The 17,173-nt window shown below is 38.1% G+C and overlaps 1 protein-coding gene across 3 annotated transcripts in view; it reads left to right on the top strand.

The window, feature by feature from the left end:
• dlg4a (discs, large homolog 4a (Drosophila)) overlaps positions 1 to 17,173 on the top strand; it is a 64,029-nt gene that overhangs the window by 29,106 nt on the left and 17,750 nt on the right. For 2 of the 3 annotated variants that reach the window (XM_085420445.1, XM_085420443.1), the window contains exons 2-3: positions 5,678 to 5,839; positions 13,325 to 13,381. In XM_085420445.1, coding sequence (XP_085276571.1) covers positions 5,678 to 5,839; positions 13,325 to 13,381 — 219 coding nt within the window. The remainder of the gene's footprint in view (positions 1 to 5,677; positions 5,840 to 13,324; positions 13,382 to 17,173) is intronic. The other variant, XM_085420444.1, reaches the window with a different exon arrangement.

The following is a 17,173-nucleotide window of genomic DNA, read 5'->3' as shown; positions in this document are numbered from 1 at the left end:
CATTGACTGTGAGTGCAATATTGTCCAAGTGTTTTATTTGTCTGGGATATCTAATTTGTGAATATTGCCTCCCTTGCACATGTGGTTTTCTACCTTTTCACGTTCATTCATTCAGATTATCTCTACCACCTACAGTGTACAGTTCATTGTGTCATCTCAAAGAGCCTCCGGGCGCTTGTTTGGGAAGTTATATTTTGTAAAACTATCCAGATTTAGTTAAATGCAAATGGTCACTGCGACATGAAAGCTGATGAATAAACAAAAGAAAAAGTTAAATATCACCACAGGTGACTGCGTTTCAGCACAGGGAATTTGTGCATAATCTATGTTGTTAAATGTATAACAGGAACATTTTGGTCAAAAAGAGGTAACACATCCTCATCACTTTCATAGGATGCAAATTGATCCTGCTGTCCTGCCTAGTCATCACACCACAGGCCAATTTTGTGGCAGGAAAAACTCTGATTATTCATATTTTTTCCAAAAATAATTACTGTTAATTATTTTTTTAAACTGTCAGGTTTTAAACAATCAGTTGCTCCTATCTAAGTGTTTTAACTTTGGCTTTGTGTTTTGATTTTATGCCATTTTATGTATTTAAACACAAATCTTCAAATTCATTTGAATAGAAACACATTTACTTTTTATGAGATATGTTGTGCTGCTTCCAAACGTCATATCGTTGCAGTACCAAACAGACTCAATAAAAAGCCCTCTGGGTTGATTTTTAAGAATCAAAAGACATGTAAATAAATGAGCATTCACCTTTAATTGACACAGATTTGCAAGTGAAAAGCTTCTAATGGTTCCTGTAATGTCTTCCACATCAAATGCATTTACCATATAAGTTTGTTGTAAATTATATGCCTGAGGGGTAAGGTCAGCTTTCATTCCATTACCTAATGAAAATAATTTAAAAGCTCATGCTTGGTCCTTGAATTACAAAGTAATGTGATGGCAGACAGCATTTGACATTTGCGCTACAATAACTGAACTCTGTTAAACGTTAAATATTATTATTATTATTCACACATAGTACAAGAATTTAAGCAAATACTACTCATGCTGCTCTCCTAACGATGACCTTTAAGTAAGGCAGGCCCTTGGAAACCTCCCTGCCTGTTAGAAAACGATTTAAGTGATCTAATGAGAATTTATGTTTATGAAAACAGATTATATCTTCTTACGTATTTGTGTTCTTGACAGTGGATGTCAGTGCATTCTGTGTATTACAATCCAGAGGGTAACAGCGATGCTTTTCCTTAATTTACCTCATTTTGTCATGCATATACTGTGGAAAAAGTCTCAGATAAAGAGGTTGGTTTATGTGCAAGTGATCACAATCATTCAAAAATGAAACATTTTCCTGGCTCTGTAGAATCACCATCCTCGTAGAAGCAGGTCTTGCAAGTTGCCAGTCATCTTGAAATGCCTCCAGTAGTCTATTTATGGACGTTATTTTGCAGCTAACTTTAATTTTAATGATCACTGGGATATAAAACAAACAAACAAATAAATTAAAACAAATATTTTAAAAATTCTTTGAGTGGTATTATATGATATTTATCCCGAATATGGTTGTTGTGCAAGCTAAAGCCCCACCCACCTGCCATCAAACTTTTGATTTATGAGGGGCAGCCAATCAGAAAAAAGCAGGCTGCCTTCAGAGTGACTTTAAAGTGAGTGGAGCTGAAATAGCTTGTTTCAGCCGGTTGACAAACCGAGGAGCTGCACCTAGAACCAGTTTAGACTGGATTGGCTTGACTGGCTCAGACAGAGATATGCTCTATTATTTAGAAAATGACCATTTCGCTACCGAGCTGTGCGTGGTTGTTTTGTTATCAGGCAATGTTGATGCTCTGGGCATCCAAAAAGGTCGGGTGCAGTTATATGTGTGTCAGATGTGGGCTTAGCTAATTACTTGTTTATTTTTTTTATACTGTTTGCTGATAATGGCCGCCTTCAAACCTCTGAATTGTGAGATGACAAATGAATTTATTCTTCATTGAAAATAGCATTAATGACACCGTCACAATGCTTTTTTGCACAACAAATAACCCAAAACCTGAATTACCAAAGAAAAAAAAACACATAAAATTCTGGGATTTCTGCTTCGGAGTGGAAATCTTTTTCTTTTTTTTTTCTTTTAGGACTTTCCAAGCTGTTCTTGTTGAACCCTAACAAACAAATAACCAAAAACAGCTGCCCTCCTCTCACACTGCCTAAGTGTGGAAAAGCCAATTATATCTGATGGTGCAGAGGCTCATTCATTCTCTCAATCTCGATAAAAAAATATTAAGCATTTTTATTAATAAATAAATAAAATGTTCATATGTACATATCAGTAACATGGTTCAGAAGGAGCTACAATATTAACACCAAAAAACAGGTGCATAATTTTCACAGAAACAGTGTAAATGATGGAACGCACAACAAAAAAAGGGAGAATTTTATTGTCTTTGTACTTTTAGTTATTAAACCATCCAATCAGTAGTGATATGCATAACAGGTGAATTCAGTGATGGCTCTTTACCTAGCTGGAAAACCGAAAGGATAGGAGAACTTTGATGATCCGTGGCTGTTGAGAATCCCTCTGCCGCCCGCCCCTCAGTCATGCTGGCTTTGTTAAAATGTTTACCAAGGCTCAGTCAGCTTCAAAATCATTCATAGTGTTCAAATCAATCATTTGTCTTCCCCCTCTTCCAAATAAACAAATCCTGTGTCATTTTTAACAATCACACAGTGTGCTTGTCAGAGAAAAATGCTCCAAACCTCTCTCCAGAAGGACACTGTGTAACATATCTTTGAGTTTAATGTCACATCCCCCACCAGTGGGACAGAAGGCAACATGGCAGCGTGAAGGCTGGTCATGCAGGAAAGGGGGAGGAAGTGAAGACCAGAGAGCTCAGGGCTACTCTGAGCGGTGATTCATGTAATATACTTGTCTTTCCAGGGTTTAAATCAGTGGTTTATATTATTTGACGAAAAGACTTTACTGATACAGTTGGAGTTAAGAATACTTAATTAACCACAATTAGGACTAGGGAAATAGATCAAATATAGTCAGTATATTTTGATTTGTTCTACATGGGATGTAGTAAATGTATTGGGAATGCTTGGTACAAACTGTCATATTTTTTTAAGCTGCCAGCATGACACAAGCTTTGCTGTTTTGCTTCTCGGGCTCTCTCCCACGATTCCTTCGCTCTCATGCACATAAAAATAAGTAGATAATAATAAGTTACCAGTGCCTCCATTTAAGTCAACTGCCTTCGTTTTTTTGAAGTAGGCTTATATTAGTGGCAAGCCTGTAGCAGAATCGTTATAGTGCACCTTTCTAAGCTTACAGTACAAAAGGTTTCACGCCCGGCAAACCTTCTTATGAGAGCAGATTTTATTACAGTTATTACAGAAACGTAATAATAGTTTGCCTCCGGGTTTTACAAATTGTTGAAAATTCAGTACATACACAAAATATGAGCAAGTTATGGCGTATTTTTTTATATCAAGGATGCTCTGCTGTATATTCTGCATTTAAAGAGACAGGAATTGAAGCAGAGAGGTGGCTTTAGAATTTATAGATTTGGAGCAGCTGTGGGTTATTGAAATCAATAATTTCACTCAGTTATCTCCCTAAACACATAGACCGATCATTTGGAACCAGACCTTAAATTCTTAAACCAAGTGCATAATTCTTACAGAAACATTGTAAGTGATGGATTGCACATGCAGTAACAACAGGAAGGGATTGGTTTCCCCCTGGCCTGTATTTGAGGCTCAGCCTTAATTTGTTTGTTATGACCATGACCCAGATGTTATTAGAAGCACCTTAGCTACTTTCTGCAGAAGAGAGCCTCCAGTATTGCCCAGAAAGTGTGATGTCTTGCCACAGATACGGCTCTCTCTACTTCTGCTCTGTGGCAACAGCGACTTGAATTGTGTGTTTTTGTCAGACAGTGTCGTGGTCAGGGTGGCAGATGAAAAAAAAACGAGGATTTCAGCAGTGCAGAGGTGCTGCTTGAAGACGGCTTTTTAACTGGCTGCCAGTTCACGTGTTGTTTCATATTTCATACTTGCTCCGTTTTCTAACAACAGAAACACGAAAAAAAGTGGAAATCAGAACAGCTTTACTGGGAATTCAGCTTCATTAAAAAACATGCTGCTGTCTATATGTGAGTATAGACAGCAGCACAGTAGCTCCATAGAACTAGGCTACATTAATCATAGCTACGTCGTCATGACATTTCTTCTTTTAAAAAATAAGATATATTAATTTAACAGCTGCTAAAAGTATCCAATTACCTAAATAATAATAATATTTTACTGGGTTGTATTTTCTTTTTATGTTTTTGCATGCAAGTTTAATATTGTAATATTGCTTGGGATGAGTTTTAAAAACAGAGAAATATTTTGCATCTTATTATGGACCATATCTCCCAGTTGAGCCACATACTTAATTGAATCTGTTCTCTTACAGTGTGCAGGTAGTTGGTGGTATGCAGTTACATAATAGTTAATCTATGTATACAACAGTGCAGTAATATCAGACTCAGCGCTTTGCACAGAAAAAAAGGGCTTCCAGCTTATTAACCTGTAATTATGCAACAACAACGAGTCATTTCTTTCCTGCCTTCATGCTGCTGTTTTCTGTTGATGGGCTCGCTTTTCTTTCTTTTTTTCCCATTTTTACCCATCCCCCTCACTTTCTCTTCTATCCTCATCTCTATTTCACTCCCTCTCTTTCTTGCTGTCTCAGTGTAATGTGATCCAGGACCGATGCTGGCAGCCCCAACTGTGGCACTGCAATCTCTGCTCTGCTCTGGTTGCTAGGCAGCCTGTCTGAGACAGAGCTCAGTGATGCACCTCTCTCTCCAGTCTGCCTCCAAAACATAAATAAATATATATATATATAAATGAGAAAGGGGATAGTGGCAGGGTTGGCAATCGGGCCACCAGCCAAAATTCTGAAGGACCCACCAAATGTTTCCATTTCTCAGATCGGCCGCTTCACATCTGCAGTGCAGCACGGTAGTACACTGTGAGCCTTCGAGGCTTCAGGAGCAGCGTACAGATATGCAGAAACCGCGAGCTCTAACCCGCAGGACTAGCAGATATCCACTGTGATGCTGCCCACGTTCTCGTGTGCTTGTGATGGAAAATTGCTGCGTGCAGATTTTGTGTCATCACGCCTAAAATGAAACCTACCATGTGTGGCTAAAACAGTGGGCTGCTGGCAGGCTGCCCAGGTGTGGGATATCGGTAGGGGAGTGAGGTTACTAGGAAGAAGCCGCATGATCGGCTACTTCAGAGCCGCTATGAGTCACGGCTCCAGTTGCTCCATGTGGCTGTGGAGGATGTTAGCTTTGCTCAACGCACAATGGAAACATTTTGAGGCCTCCGTTTGTCCAATTTGCGCTTGTGGGCGTCACACATGTTATGTGATAAACTAGATTTGCATATAGATTGTCCGCTTTTAGCTAAAAATTCCTCTTTAGTAGAAATACTGTGCTCTGCTCTTTGTACAGGTAGACTGTCTTTTACATAATAATGTGTAAGAAGATCAGAAACCAGCGAAAGGTGGCGGTAAATTCTGTTTGTGATTTACCTGTTATCGAGCTCCTTTTACATAAGACCTGGCGAGACTAATACCCTCGCCTGTATCTGTGTGTGTCTGCAGAAGTACAGGTACCAGGATGAGGAGACGCCCCCCTTGGAGCACAGTCCAGCACATCTGGCTCAAGGGAAAAGTGCAGAGATGCTTCATATGAGTGACAAAAACCTCGCCGCCATGGAGGCGATCCATGGCTACACACCACACACGCATATCTCACCTGTCAAGGTAGGATACGCACGTTCCAAAACACACTCGCTTATGTGCATTGGTAATCAATACACAACACTATTACAACAGCACAAAGCACTCAGCTGTCAACACTTAGGAACGACGCCGTTAGCCCACGGTGCCAAAATAAGCACACCCTTGCTCGAGAGCATATTGCAGAGAGCTTCACACATCATCGTTCCACAGCCAATTATATATGTACTGCAGTGCTGAATATTCAATGCAACATCAGTGAGATAACTCTGACTTCACATTTACATGACTTCATGTGAGCCACTTTGCGATCTGAGTGCATCAGAGATTTATTTTTTTCCTGCAGTGCAGCTCAAAAACCCTAATTACACACGTGCTAATTATGCTAAATGTATGTTCTGTGGAAGCGGATAATTGTATTTATAATTCATAATATTTGATGAAGACGCTTGAAAATTGCTGTTATTATTAAAGAAGATTGTTTAACACCCCCCTAAGAAAAAAACAGTATATATCACTGATTATTAGATTTCTAATTCAAACAAACACGCACACTATCTATCTATTATAGGTTTTCTTAAGATGTCGTGTTGTCTTTTTTGGAATCATGGTCAACTTAAGTATGGTAATGGGAATGTAATACATTTATGGGGAATAGATACGGCCCCTGGCACCTTAAATGGTCAGATCAATTTTGCACTTACATGAATTTGCACAGCTTCAAAATCAATGTGCAGGATGCATTTAAGAGTTTTAAGGTAGTAATGCGAACACTTGAGACATTAAAGAATGCATTCAGATATAGGTTTGGTTTAATAAATGATACCGTGTGACAGCAGCAAAAAAAAAATCCAACAAATTGAAATAAAATCTCTCATTCTGAGTTTGGTGGCAGCAGATAGCTTGACTGGCGGATGGAGTTGCAGGTACAGAATCAAATGTATAGAATAAGGAAATGCTTACGATTCTTTTTTGCAATACAGTATTTAATGTCTTTGAGAGCTTCATGACAAAGAAGGGGGCAATGACACCAACAGCACAGGAGATGCCGGTCACACAGTCAAACGATACAGCTGACATCAGTAGGAATATGCTAGGAGTGCATTAGCAAATACCTAGTGTAGCTACAAATGTAAAGGTGTAGGCTATAATGGCCACTTAATAATGATCTGTCTCCTATGCCCACATGCGTTATTTAACAGCATCCCTTGCTATTAAAACTTAAGAGTGCCTGCATTTATTTAGTTTGATGGGGGTTCTTTGAGGAGGGAGGGGTTATCAGTTTCTCACCAGGGAATACAATGGAGAGGCTGAGTTATTGTTGTCTGCTGCTGTTTAAAATATACAGCTGTATGTTCAGCATGAGCTCTGGTGGCCATGGAGATTTCTCCTTGAGGATGCTGTGAGGAGGGTGCTCTGTATGGGAACACTGCCAAATTAAAAACCACCGCAGTAGCTTTGGAGAGTTAGGTCAAGTCGTACAAGACACTAGAAAAAGTTCCTTACTCGGTACAATGCACAAAAACTTGTCCAGATAGAGATTTTAAATGGGTATAAGACTGTATACTGCAGGAATAACACAGGGTAATAACATCTAGGAGTAGTGAAGAAGGTGTGAAAACCCATGTTTGTTATTTTAGCTCTCATCATCTTGGTATTGTTCTTTTAACCGGACATGAACATATTTAGACTAGAGGGAAGAGCAGGGGAGTTAAGAGCTAAGCTTGGGTAGATATTTGCTTCCATAATTTGTTACAATAGGAAACTTGTGACTTTGGTACAGGCTTAACAACAACATATCAAAGCAGCACTACCTTAATTATGCCTAAATTTAAGCCTTTGTGTGATTTTAAGGAGTAAATTATATAAAAATCAATTGCCTGTACAACTATAATGAGGTAGAAAATAATGAGAGCAAACCGTTTTATGCCAAGATGTAATCATGTATATGTCGGCCTAAATTTGGGTATTTTAACATGAGAGTCTATTAGGGATCGGCTCTCTTTTGAAGCCAACCTCAAGTGGCCACAAGAGGAACTACAGTTCTAGATTTCATTTTGGCTTTTGAGGTTGCTCGTTGATGGGCACAAACAAGAAAGTGGTTGTAATATATAATATACATATATTTTGGTTGTGGTAACTTTGTCTATAAGTCTGTGACTCTTACTCTAAAGTTCGGGTGTCACAATGCGCAGCTTTGGAAAACCTAAAGAACTTAACTTTTAATTACATTTTACAGCTTTCAACACCATTACCATTTATACTAGACCGATTATTCTGATTATCATTATTATTATTATTATTATTATGATTATTATTATTATTAAATATATTAAATTCAGTCTGGACAATGAACTACCATAGCTTTTGTAATTTTAGACATTTATCACGTAGTTTCATTGGTCCGGACAGCTGAAGATCACAGTGGGCTGTATGTGTCCGACGATGTAACATGACTTTGACGTCCCTGCTTTTGAGGCTTTACCCGTGAGGTTGTTCAAGACTGACAACAAAAAGATGACATGTTTTTCTCTGTTAAACCATTTTTTGTAGATGTTTAAGGGGGTGATGTGTTGTGACAGTTAAAATATATATTTAAAAACAAGATGACGTGTAAACGTGTCGCATTATTAGCTTTTACAAAGGACAGACAAGCTCTCTTTTTTTTTGTTACTTTGAATCCCTGTGCTCCCAGTTGAGTTTGCTATCCAGCACATGCCAAGGGATCAGTAATTATTCATAGTTGATGGGTGCACCATTTATTATGGTAATGTGGCAGGAGAGTTACTCCATTCTCTAAAAACCCACCAGTATGAGGTTTATTAAGTCAAATAAAAAATGTAATGTGTGCCCTCCAGTGGTTCAGGTCCATTACATGACTCATTCAGTCAGTCCTTTGAGGCTTGTGGTATTTTTTTCAGTATATATGAGTTATCATACAGGAAATATTATTTATGATCTAATAATGATAACGTCTGTGAGGTTTTTTTTAATATATGTTTCAAACTGGCAAATTGCCCGATTTACTTATTGTATCCCATTACACTGAAGAGTATTTTATATGAATATCAGTAGGTCCCTCTTTTATCGTGAGCATGGAGACTGGCCACTGTATTAGGTACACCATGCATGACTCCTTCTGCTTTCAGAACTGCCTTAATTCTTCACGTCATAGATTCAATATGGAAACATTCATCAGAGATTTTCGACCCATATTGACATCATACTGGCATCATGACATTGCAGCATATTTGTCAGCTGCGCATCCACAATGCAGTTTCCTGTTCCAACGCATCCTAAAGGTGCTTTACAGGATTGTGATCTGATGAAGGTGGAGGCCATTTGAGTAAAGTCACTTTCATGTCCCCCCACCCAGCAGTGTGAACCATTATTCAAGGCAGGATGGATCCCTGCTTTTCATTGCAATTCTCGATTCTGTCAAAGTGTCCACATGTACAGAGTTGCTGCCACATCATTGGCTAATATTTGCATATAAGCTATTAGGTATTAGATACTGGCATTAATGAGCAGCTGAAGAGGTCTCCACTAATAAAATGGCACTTAGTATATAACTTTTTCTGTGAACTGTTTCATTAGATGTGCACTTTCATTAGAAAACTAATTGTGTTGAGGCTGGCATGCAGAAACAGTGTGGAGAATCAGGAAATTGGCATCAGAAATATGAAATAATTTCTGCTTTTCTTCTGTTATTTGTATTTCTCCTCAAACAGTGACTGACTCTGCTACACTGTATCATCCTTACGAGTCTTGACTCTTTATTATTTTGACTGCTAAAGCATTTTATTGGTGGACTTCAGTTTGTGCAGCATACCATGACTTTGTACTCTTAATTGGCTTCATAAAATTTATAAAGCATGCTTCTAATGCACATGTAAGCCCTTATCTAATTATTTTCCAGAAATGTAAATGTATTGATTTTCAAGGGGAAATTTATAAAATTGCATAGAATTACATATTAATTCAAATTAATAACACTGAATTTTTAATTTACTTTGGTGTGTAGATAGGTGTTATAATTGTTTAAATAAAATTCCTGCTTGGTTTTTGTGTTTTGTCTGACACCATTAGACCACATGTATCTTAAATTAATAGTAGTTTGACATTATAGTACAAATGTAATCAGTTTTTAATTGCCTTTAATTGCCTATAACTTAATTTGTTAGCTAGCATAAGTTTAAAATATACTTACTTATTTAACATTATCTACCTTTTTGCCTGTAATGTGAGGAGAGTAGTTGTACATAATACTTCTAAACTGCCAAGCACAGAGACCTACAGGGCTGCTGAAGCTTTAATTTAGAGTGCTGTGATATTTTTTCTGTTACGTGTTTAGATTTTGATTCTTGTTGAAATGTAATGTCGTTTCCAGTGTGTGTGGGCAAGAGAAGTGTAAAGTCAACAGGCCACCACTATTGCAACTCCTGTAGTGATTAATGGCCAGTCACTGGTCCTCTTTAAGGTTGTTTTTCAAATGTTAATAAAAGCAGTATTGCTGTTTAAGTGCAGTGTGTAGTCTATGGCACACGGAGATGCAGGAAAAAGTGAAATCTGTCTTCAACATGTAATGTAACCACTGTTAAATTTCATTCGTTTTCTGTCTTTCTAAATAAAATATTTTCTTCTATAACATTTTTTAAATTAATTTTCAGAATTTATTGAATTGAATTTATTGAATTTATTCATAAAATCCTATTATAATACAAGAAATTGTTTGCCCATCCTACACAATCAGGAGTTGAGCAAAAAAAAAACAAAAAAACATGGCACACGGGTATATTTTAAAGGCCCTGAAGATTCTTATCTATATCAGATATGTCATCACGTTACCTAGCAACTACCTAGCAACAAGCTAAAATGACCCATTTTTAGTATTTATGCACAAATGTATTTAATTTATGAAATCATTACAGCATCAATACATTTTCAATTCATAACAGCAACAGCAACATCTGCTTTAGTTCCTCAAAACTTAAATTCTCGGTACATTATTTTGTTGTCACGCTGCCTAGTAACCACCTAACAACAGACTAAAATCACAAACAATACTTGGGTTTGGGCATGGCCTCCTTTAATTTTTAATGTTTCTACAACATCAGTGTGTGTTTTTATCTCCCCAAAGAACCTAAATAATTTTTTTAAACCTAAATAAATATGTTGCAAAATATGATGCACTTTAAATGTTATATATGCAAAATAATATATAATTATATATATAAAAAAGAATATGTCAGAACGTTCAATAAACTTTTTTTTTCATTCAATTCTCTGTCAATTATGTCATGGTTTAGGCTTTAAAAAGTATGACACAGTCACTATAACCAAGCTGGAACTGTACTGCTCACCACTTTTAAGTGAAAGTTGCATCATTTTTGAGGCAATGAGTTTTTAGAATTCTAAAACCAATTTAGCAAATATTAAAGTGCAGGCTGTGAAAGCATTTCCTTGATATCATCCCTCAATGTGATATTAAGTACAGTGGGTAATACTTGGTGTAAAATACAAGGGTTTTGCAATATAAACTAAAACCATAATGAGGTTTTGCATTGTGAGTGTCCCATGTCTCTAAAAGTCTCCTAAAATAGATTTTCTACAGTCTCCCCATTTTGCCCAAAGACATTTCTGGTGCTCAGTATGTTCACTGCATCAAAACTTGTGTGACACAGAGAGCAGTTTATAAACCACTAAATTGCATTAGCAGCAATAACACTGTTATTAAGACACCTACACTGCAGTGAAATTCTGTCTTGAGGATATTTTTCCTAACATTTGAAAGAGAGCATGTTGATGTTGTTTGCAGTGGTGCTTTTTTGAATCAGGATTGGCCCTATTTCTATTTTTGGAATACCGCTATTATTTATGAAGTTTTGTGTTTCTCTTCAGGGAGAGCTGAATGCATGATGAAGTACAAAGGTCTGCCTTAACTTAGTTCAAAGTGAATTGTTCACATCACGCTCTGGGAGCTTTGCGTGTGCATCCTTGAATAGCTATAAAAACAAATACAAGAACGTAACTCCGTCCTAGGCTGGCTGGATGCATGAACATGTGGCGACCCTTATGTTTGTCCCACTCAGAGTTAGACGAGTAAAAATCATATTGTGATCAGATTTCTGCGATATTATGAGTCACATGCAAATATTAATACAGGCCTGATAAAGATATTTAATAATTATTACATATGGCTTACAGGTAATAGATTTTTTGTTGTTAATTGTGATTTTGATGAAGATTTAAAGACAATAATGGTCAATTTCAGGATAACTATGATGATGATGATGCATGATGTTTATCTGCACTGTGTTGCTCCATTTGCTTGTACTGTGTCCTCACACAGTACCCCCGAGGGCTCTTGTGAACTGGTTTGTTACTTTTTGAACAACACTGGAAACCCTGGCCTTCATCAATTGGAGATAAAGTATCTGAATTTCAGGAGCGGGACTACGCCTCCAAACACGCTCCTCCCGGTTCTCATCTATATATGTTCCCCCAGTTATACAAGCTGTTCATTCTCGTTTACAGAGAGGATGTGGGTCCAGCGAGTGAATAACATTGCCCAAGTTTTACTTTCCCATCTTTAAAAACCTTCTCCACACTACCTAACCCCTCCTGCAGCCATCTCACATGCTTGAGACTGCGTGGCAGCAGAAACATTGACTCATTGCATTTTTTCATACTCTTCAGCTTTGATATGACTCCTGATTTGCCATTTAGCAAGCCAAAATATTTCCAGTGAAGCACTGAATAGAAAGCAGTGTCTATATTAAGAAAGACAGGTAGTGTCTGTTAATAACAGGAGGAATCGGCATGAATCAACTGAATGAAGTGCTGTGCTGGATCAGCAAATGCAGCTGTCCTAACATTCATACTTTAATTACATGCTTTGTTGTAATATAAAACTTTTCCAGTGGGAGGAAACGGGTCTCCTGACATGTGAAAATGCTGCAGTGTTGCTGTTTGTAAAATTCATGGGCACATGGTGGATTGTTTAAAACTTCAGCTGTGCAGAGTAATCAATTCTGCTTTAACAAGCACTGACAATCCCACTGTTTCTTAATGGTTGTATGTACCTGAGTGTTTTTTACTCTCTCATATATAAGCTATCAGTGAGTAGTAGAGACAGTCCGTCTGTGTCACTGTGTATTCTGCTTAGTTTGATTGTTTGATTGCTGTTCTGCATTAATCCATCTTCAGGGCTGGTGCTTGTATAAATGATCAGTATACAATTTTTAATCAATGTTTCTCGATGTGCTGTCTGTGTGGTACACTGTTTTTAAGATTTTGCATATAACAAGTATTTTACTTTCAACACTGTAGTACAGTATGTTACAGTGTGGGCCCTTTAACTGTCGCATTCAAGGCCTGCTTTCAGGATTTCTTAGAAATATGCAAAATCAATCGCCACAAGAGAAAAGACTGAGCGGTACCCGCTGTTCTTCCCTGTGCCGATGTACAAGGCCTGCACAATTACCCTCTCCTTCTGTTGTTTTGCAGCCTGTGTTGATGTCTACGGGACACACTCCAATGTACACCTCCGCTGTTTCCACACTGGTAAGAGCACAGCAATCCGTGCTGGTCCATCAACGTGAAAGTTACCAGTATCATCATCAGTCATCATAATCAGTGTGATTTTTATCTTTGTTCCGTGTCTTTGGCTGGCTGTCTGATTGCAGAGAGACAGCTGCCCATTCATTGCCATTTTATCTGTACTGCCAGAGTATGAGGTCATCTGTTTCTGATCATATCAGCGGCTTCATGCTCACTGTCATTCAAATCTCCTTTGTCTAACAGATTTGTTCTGCTCGTACTCAGTGGCTATTTTTGGGACTAAAATCACAGAAATCACTAAAATAGTTTTTCAAATGTTGAAAATTCAATCACACCGTAAGACTCAGATCTGTCGTTACGTGCATGTTTCAGTTCCTATGTTCTAATTAAACAACACATAATCTACCATAGCATTTTTGTGCATGTAGAAGTTCATATTTCCCAACAATCCTAAAACATGTAACACAATGAGAAAACTATCTTTGTGGTCAAGACACATATGTAAAGTCCTGATGTATGTCGCTGCTAAACCTCTAGTGCTACATTGCTAAACCTTTGTGGCATGGATATGGACAGACAGAGACAAGCAGAGATTTGCAAGGGGAGACTGAAACCTGTAGGTGTCAGTGTTAGACCGTGCACACTCAACTTTCATAACCTTGAAAAGCTGGCTGTCCTGCTTCCTCTATAAAGCATTTTTGTGAGGTTTGAGAGAGGTTGCATTTGCATCTTGCTCAATGTGTTGCTCGCAGTTGCAAGGCGAAACGTGCTTATAGTGGTCCAGAAATGTATCTATCACCACTGAGAAGTTTGTTCCTTCCTAACCTTTTATTAGGATACTCAATTTAATTACATTTTATTTATGTAGCACAAAAATCATAACAGCAGTCGCCTCGTGGTGCTTTAGACTGTAAGGTAACCAAGAGAAAAGCCCAACAATCGAAGAGCCCCTTTGACCCCTTTTAAGTAAGTGGTTTGGGAAAGGTGGGAAGGAAAAACTTCCTTCGAACAGGAAGAAACATATGGCCGAAACAGGGTCAGAGGCTGCCATCTGGCCAATTTGGGGTGAGGGGAGGAAGACAGAACAAAAGACACACAATATTATATTGTGTTTTTATTAGTCGAAAATCTGAACATTAGAAATGAGCTGCTACATAATTACTTTAAAAGCAAAAAGACAGGATCATTGAAATAAGTGGAGTTTGGCTTTCAGTCTCTCCGTGTCTCTCGAACAAGTAGTTACTCTTGTAAACTATACGTCATTCTTTGTCTTTGTGGGCCTGCCCTGACTTTGAACACAACGCAATTAATAACACATGCTTAGAATTAAACTGTTTAACATATGGGAGACCACGCAGCCTCCAGCATGAAGTCATCAGTAAGAAAAATGTGTTTGTATGCGTTCCTTCAAACATGCACAGAACGACTGCATTCTGTTGATGCATGCACTCAATTTTCCCCACCGGTCGGGTTAAGTGTGTCCTGTCTTCAAGATGCATTGCGGCAATGCCTTTGTGTGTGGACGTGTTTGCAGCCGATGTAATGCCCGTGTGGTTGTCATTGATGTGTAGGTGGTATCGTCAGTCTGTGTCTTTATTGCTCTAATGGTGTGGGGTTTGCCAGTACCACTCCAGGGCCCATTGATTTATGGGTAGGATTGTCTCTGGAAGCACTGCAATGGTTTGGCAAGTAATAGAAGGTCTTTGGGTTATGTACATGATTTAGCAAAGAGGTGCTTTAGCTTCAAATGACATCCATTTTTTTAAACTTATCTGGTAATGTAATTAGAAATCTTTTTTTTCTTCACACTGCGCAGAACTTTTGATATCGATCTGAGCTCATGCTGATGAATCTTCCCGCCTTTTACTCGATGTGACTCTTCGAGCCTGCATAAACATAGAAACTGATGTGTTGACTGCTCTGCTTTTATTTATCTGCTGTTGGTTTACTTAAAGTTCACGGTCTAACAGCAAATGAAAGCTTTTTTGTGTCACATTGTATCCAGTCTGTAACACGTCGAGATTTCTTTAGAAAGTGAATTCACTCTTTGTTTTCTTATTACAAGTTTATATGAAAATAATGCTTTAAAGGGTTAGGGTCATCTGATTCGATATATTCTGAATGTACTGCCCTGAAAGCACTGTTTTTGTTCTCTTTCTCTTTATATAATTCTCCTTAAAGACAGAGATCTGTCTAAAAATGAAAAAACAAAACAAAAAAGGCTTTTTTAATAATGTATGAGGTACTTTTATTGTGACAGTTTTGAATTGTTGTTGAGATAAAAACTCTACACAGTGCTTATCTTTGCCATTAATCCTTCACCTGACAAGCTGAAAGTGAGAAGCAGAAGGCTGTAAGTGCTTACTGAAGACTCCCACCAACCCATTTGTTATATTCCTTCAGTTCTAATGAAAAAGGATGCATATCACTTTTCTTGTCTCCAACCACAGACGCAGTACGCAGCCCAAATCAGACAAATCCTTCTTCAGACAAAGCAGTTAAACCCTCTGACACGTGTCTGACACTTTGCACAAAAAAAAGACAGTTTGTTTTTAACGCAAGGATCAGTTACACGTTTCTGTAGAGATTCCCCAAGAGCTCTCCATTATACCTTCCCCCTTTCTCTTCTCCATTCTTGTCTGGTCAGTATCTGGTTTCCATCTTCATTTTCCCATCCTCCCTATTTTTCTTTAATAAATGTTTAAATACGTCCCTGCAGCTTCAGTGTAATTACTGAGCAGCCGCAGCTCAGGTCCTTTGGGAAGCAGAGGGGAGAGAGAAAGAGGGGGAGAAAAAATGCTGAGAGAGGATGAGAGAGCTGTTCGTGCTGAATGGCGGAGTAAAGGATAGAGAGGGCCTTGCAGAAGGGCGAAAATATTAGATAGGTAAATGGAGGGATTTTATTTCACAGAATGAGAACGTTTGCTGACAGCTTGTCCTTCAGCATGTCCTTGCTTAAGTCTGTTCAGTGTGCGTGCATGCATTTGTGCATATATATTCCACGCCTGCCAATCCATCTGTCTTTCTGAAAGAGAGAGCTTGCACAAGCTTGGAAAAAGGATCATTTAAGCCTTTTTTTCTGTACATGGTGGTGTGCTTTCATAGTAACCTCACGTCCTGTTTAATTATTCAAGGTAAAAATGGCAAACAAACCCCTCCTCTTTTCTTCAACTCCATATTCGGTCAAGAGTATTGCTGTCAATAGTGATGACAGGTCCTTCAATAAGGTTCTTAGAGATGTCTTGAGAGAATATTATTATATTCAATGTTATTTTCAACACAATTATATTCATCATAACAAAACAAAAATGCATTTGCAGGCAGCTACGTTGTTGATAAGTTTATGTAAAATGATGTTTTATACTGATCGCCCAACTTGAAAATAATTTGTGTTTGCAGTAAAGCTGCAAAAAACAATATTCACAGTGAGCGGACGTCACACGAGGGCATCGGCATCTTAAACCAAGATAAACAAATGTTAAACCAGCCACTCTCTGTTGCTGTTTTTGCTGTTTTTGAATGAAGCAGCGCTAACATGGTGAAGCAGAAAGCCGAAGAGAGCAGAAGAGACACAAATATTGAGCTGAAATTAAATAAATTTAATGAAATTAAAAGGAGGATTTGTTCATTATGTGCAAACGCTGCCCTGCAATTACTCCAGCTTCTCCTCACGTCGCAAATAAAAATCTCCTTTGAAGGGCCCTAATTTACGGACATATACAGACTTTCAAAAACAGCTCAGGTCTGGCAAAAACGTCACATGGCAGGCTTCATTTTTTTCCAACCAAGCTGTCA

This window comes from Rhamphochromis longiceps, linkage group LG10 (assembly GCF_057381845.1).
Source record: "Rhamphochromis longiceps isolate RC_006_pf linkage group LG10, R_longiceps_female_GT1.1, whole genome shotgun sequence".
NCBI classification, from domain to species: domain Eukaryota; kingdom Metazoa; phylum Chordata; class Actinopteri; order Cichliformes; family Cichlidae; genus Rhamphochromis; species Rhamphochromis longiceps.
The sequence above is the reverse complement of the archived record's forward strand: the minus strand, read 5'-3'. Positions and strand labels throughout refer to the sequence as shown.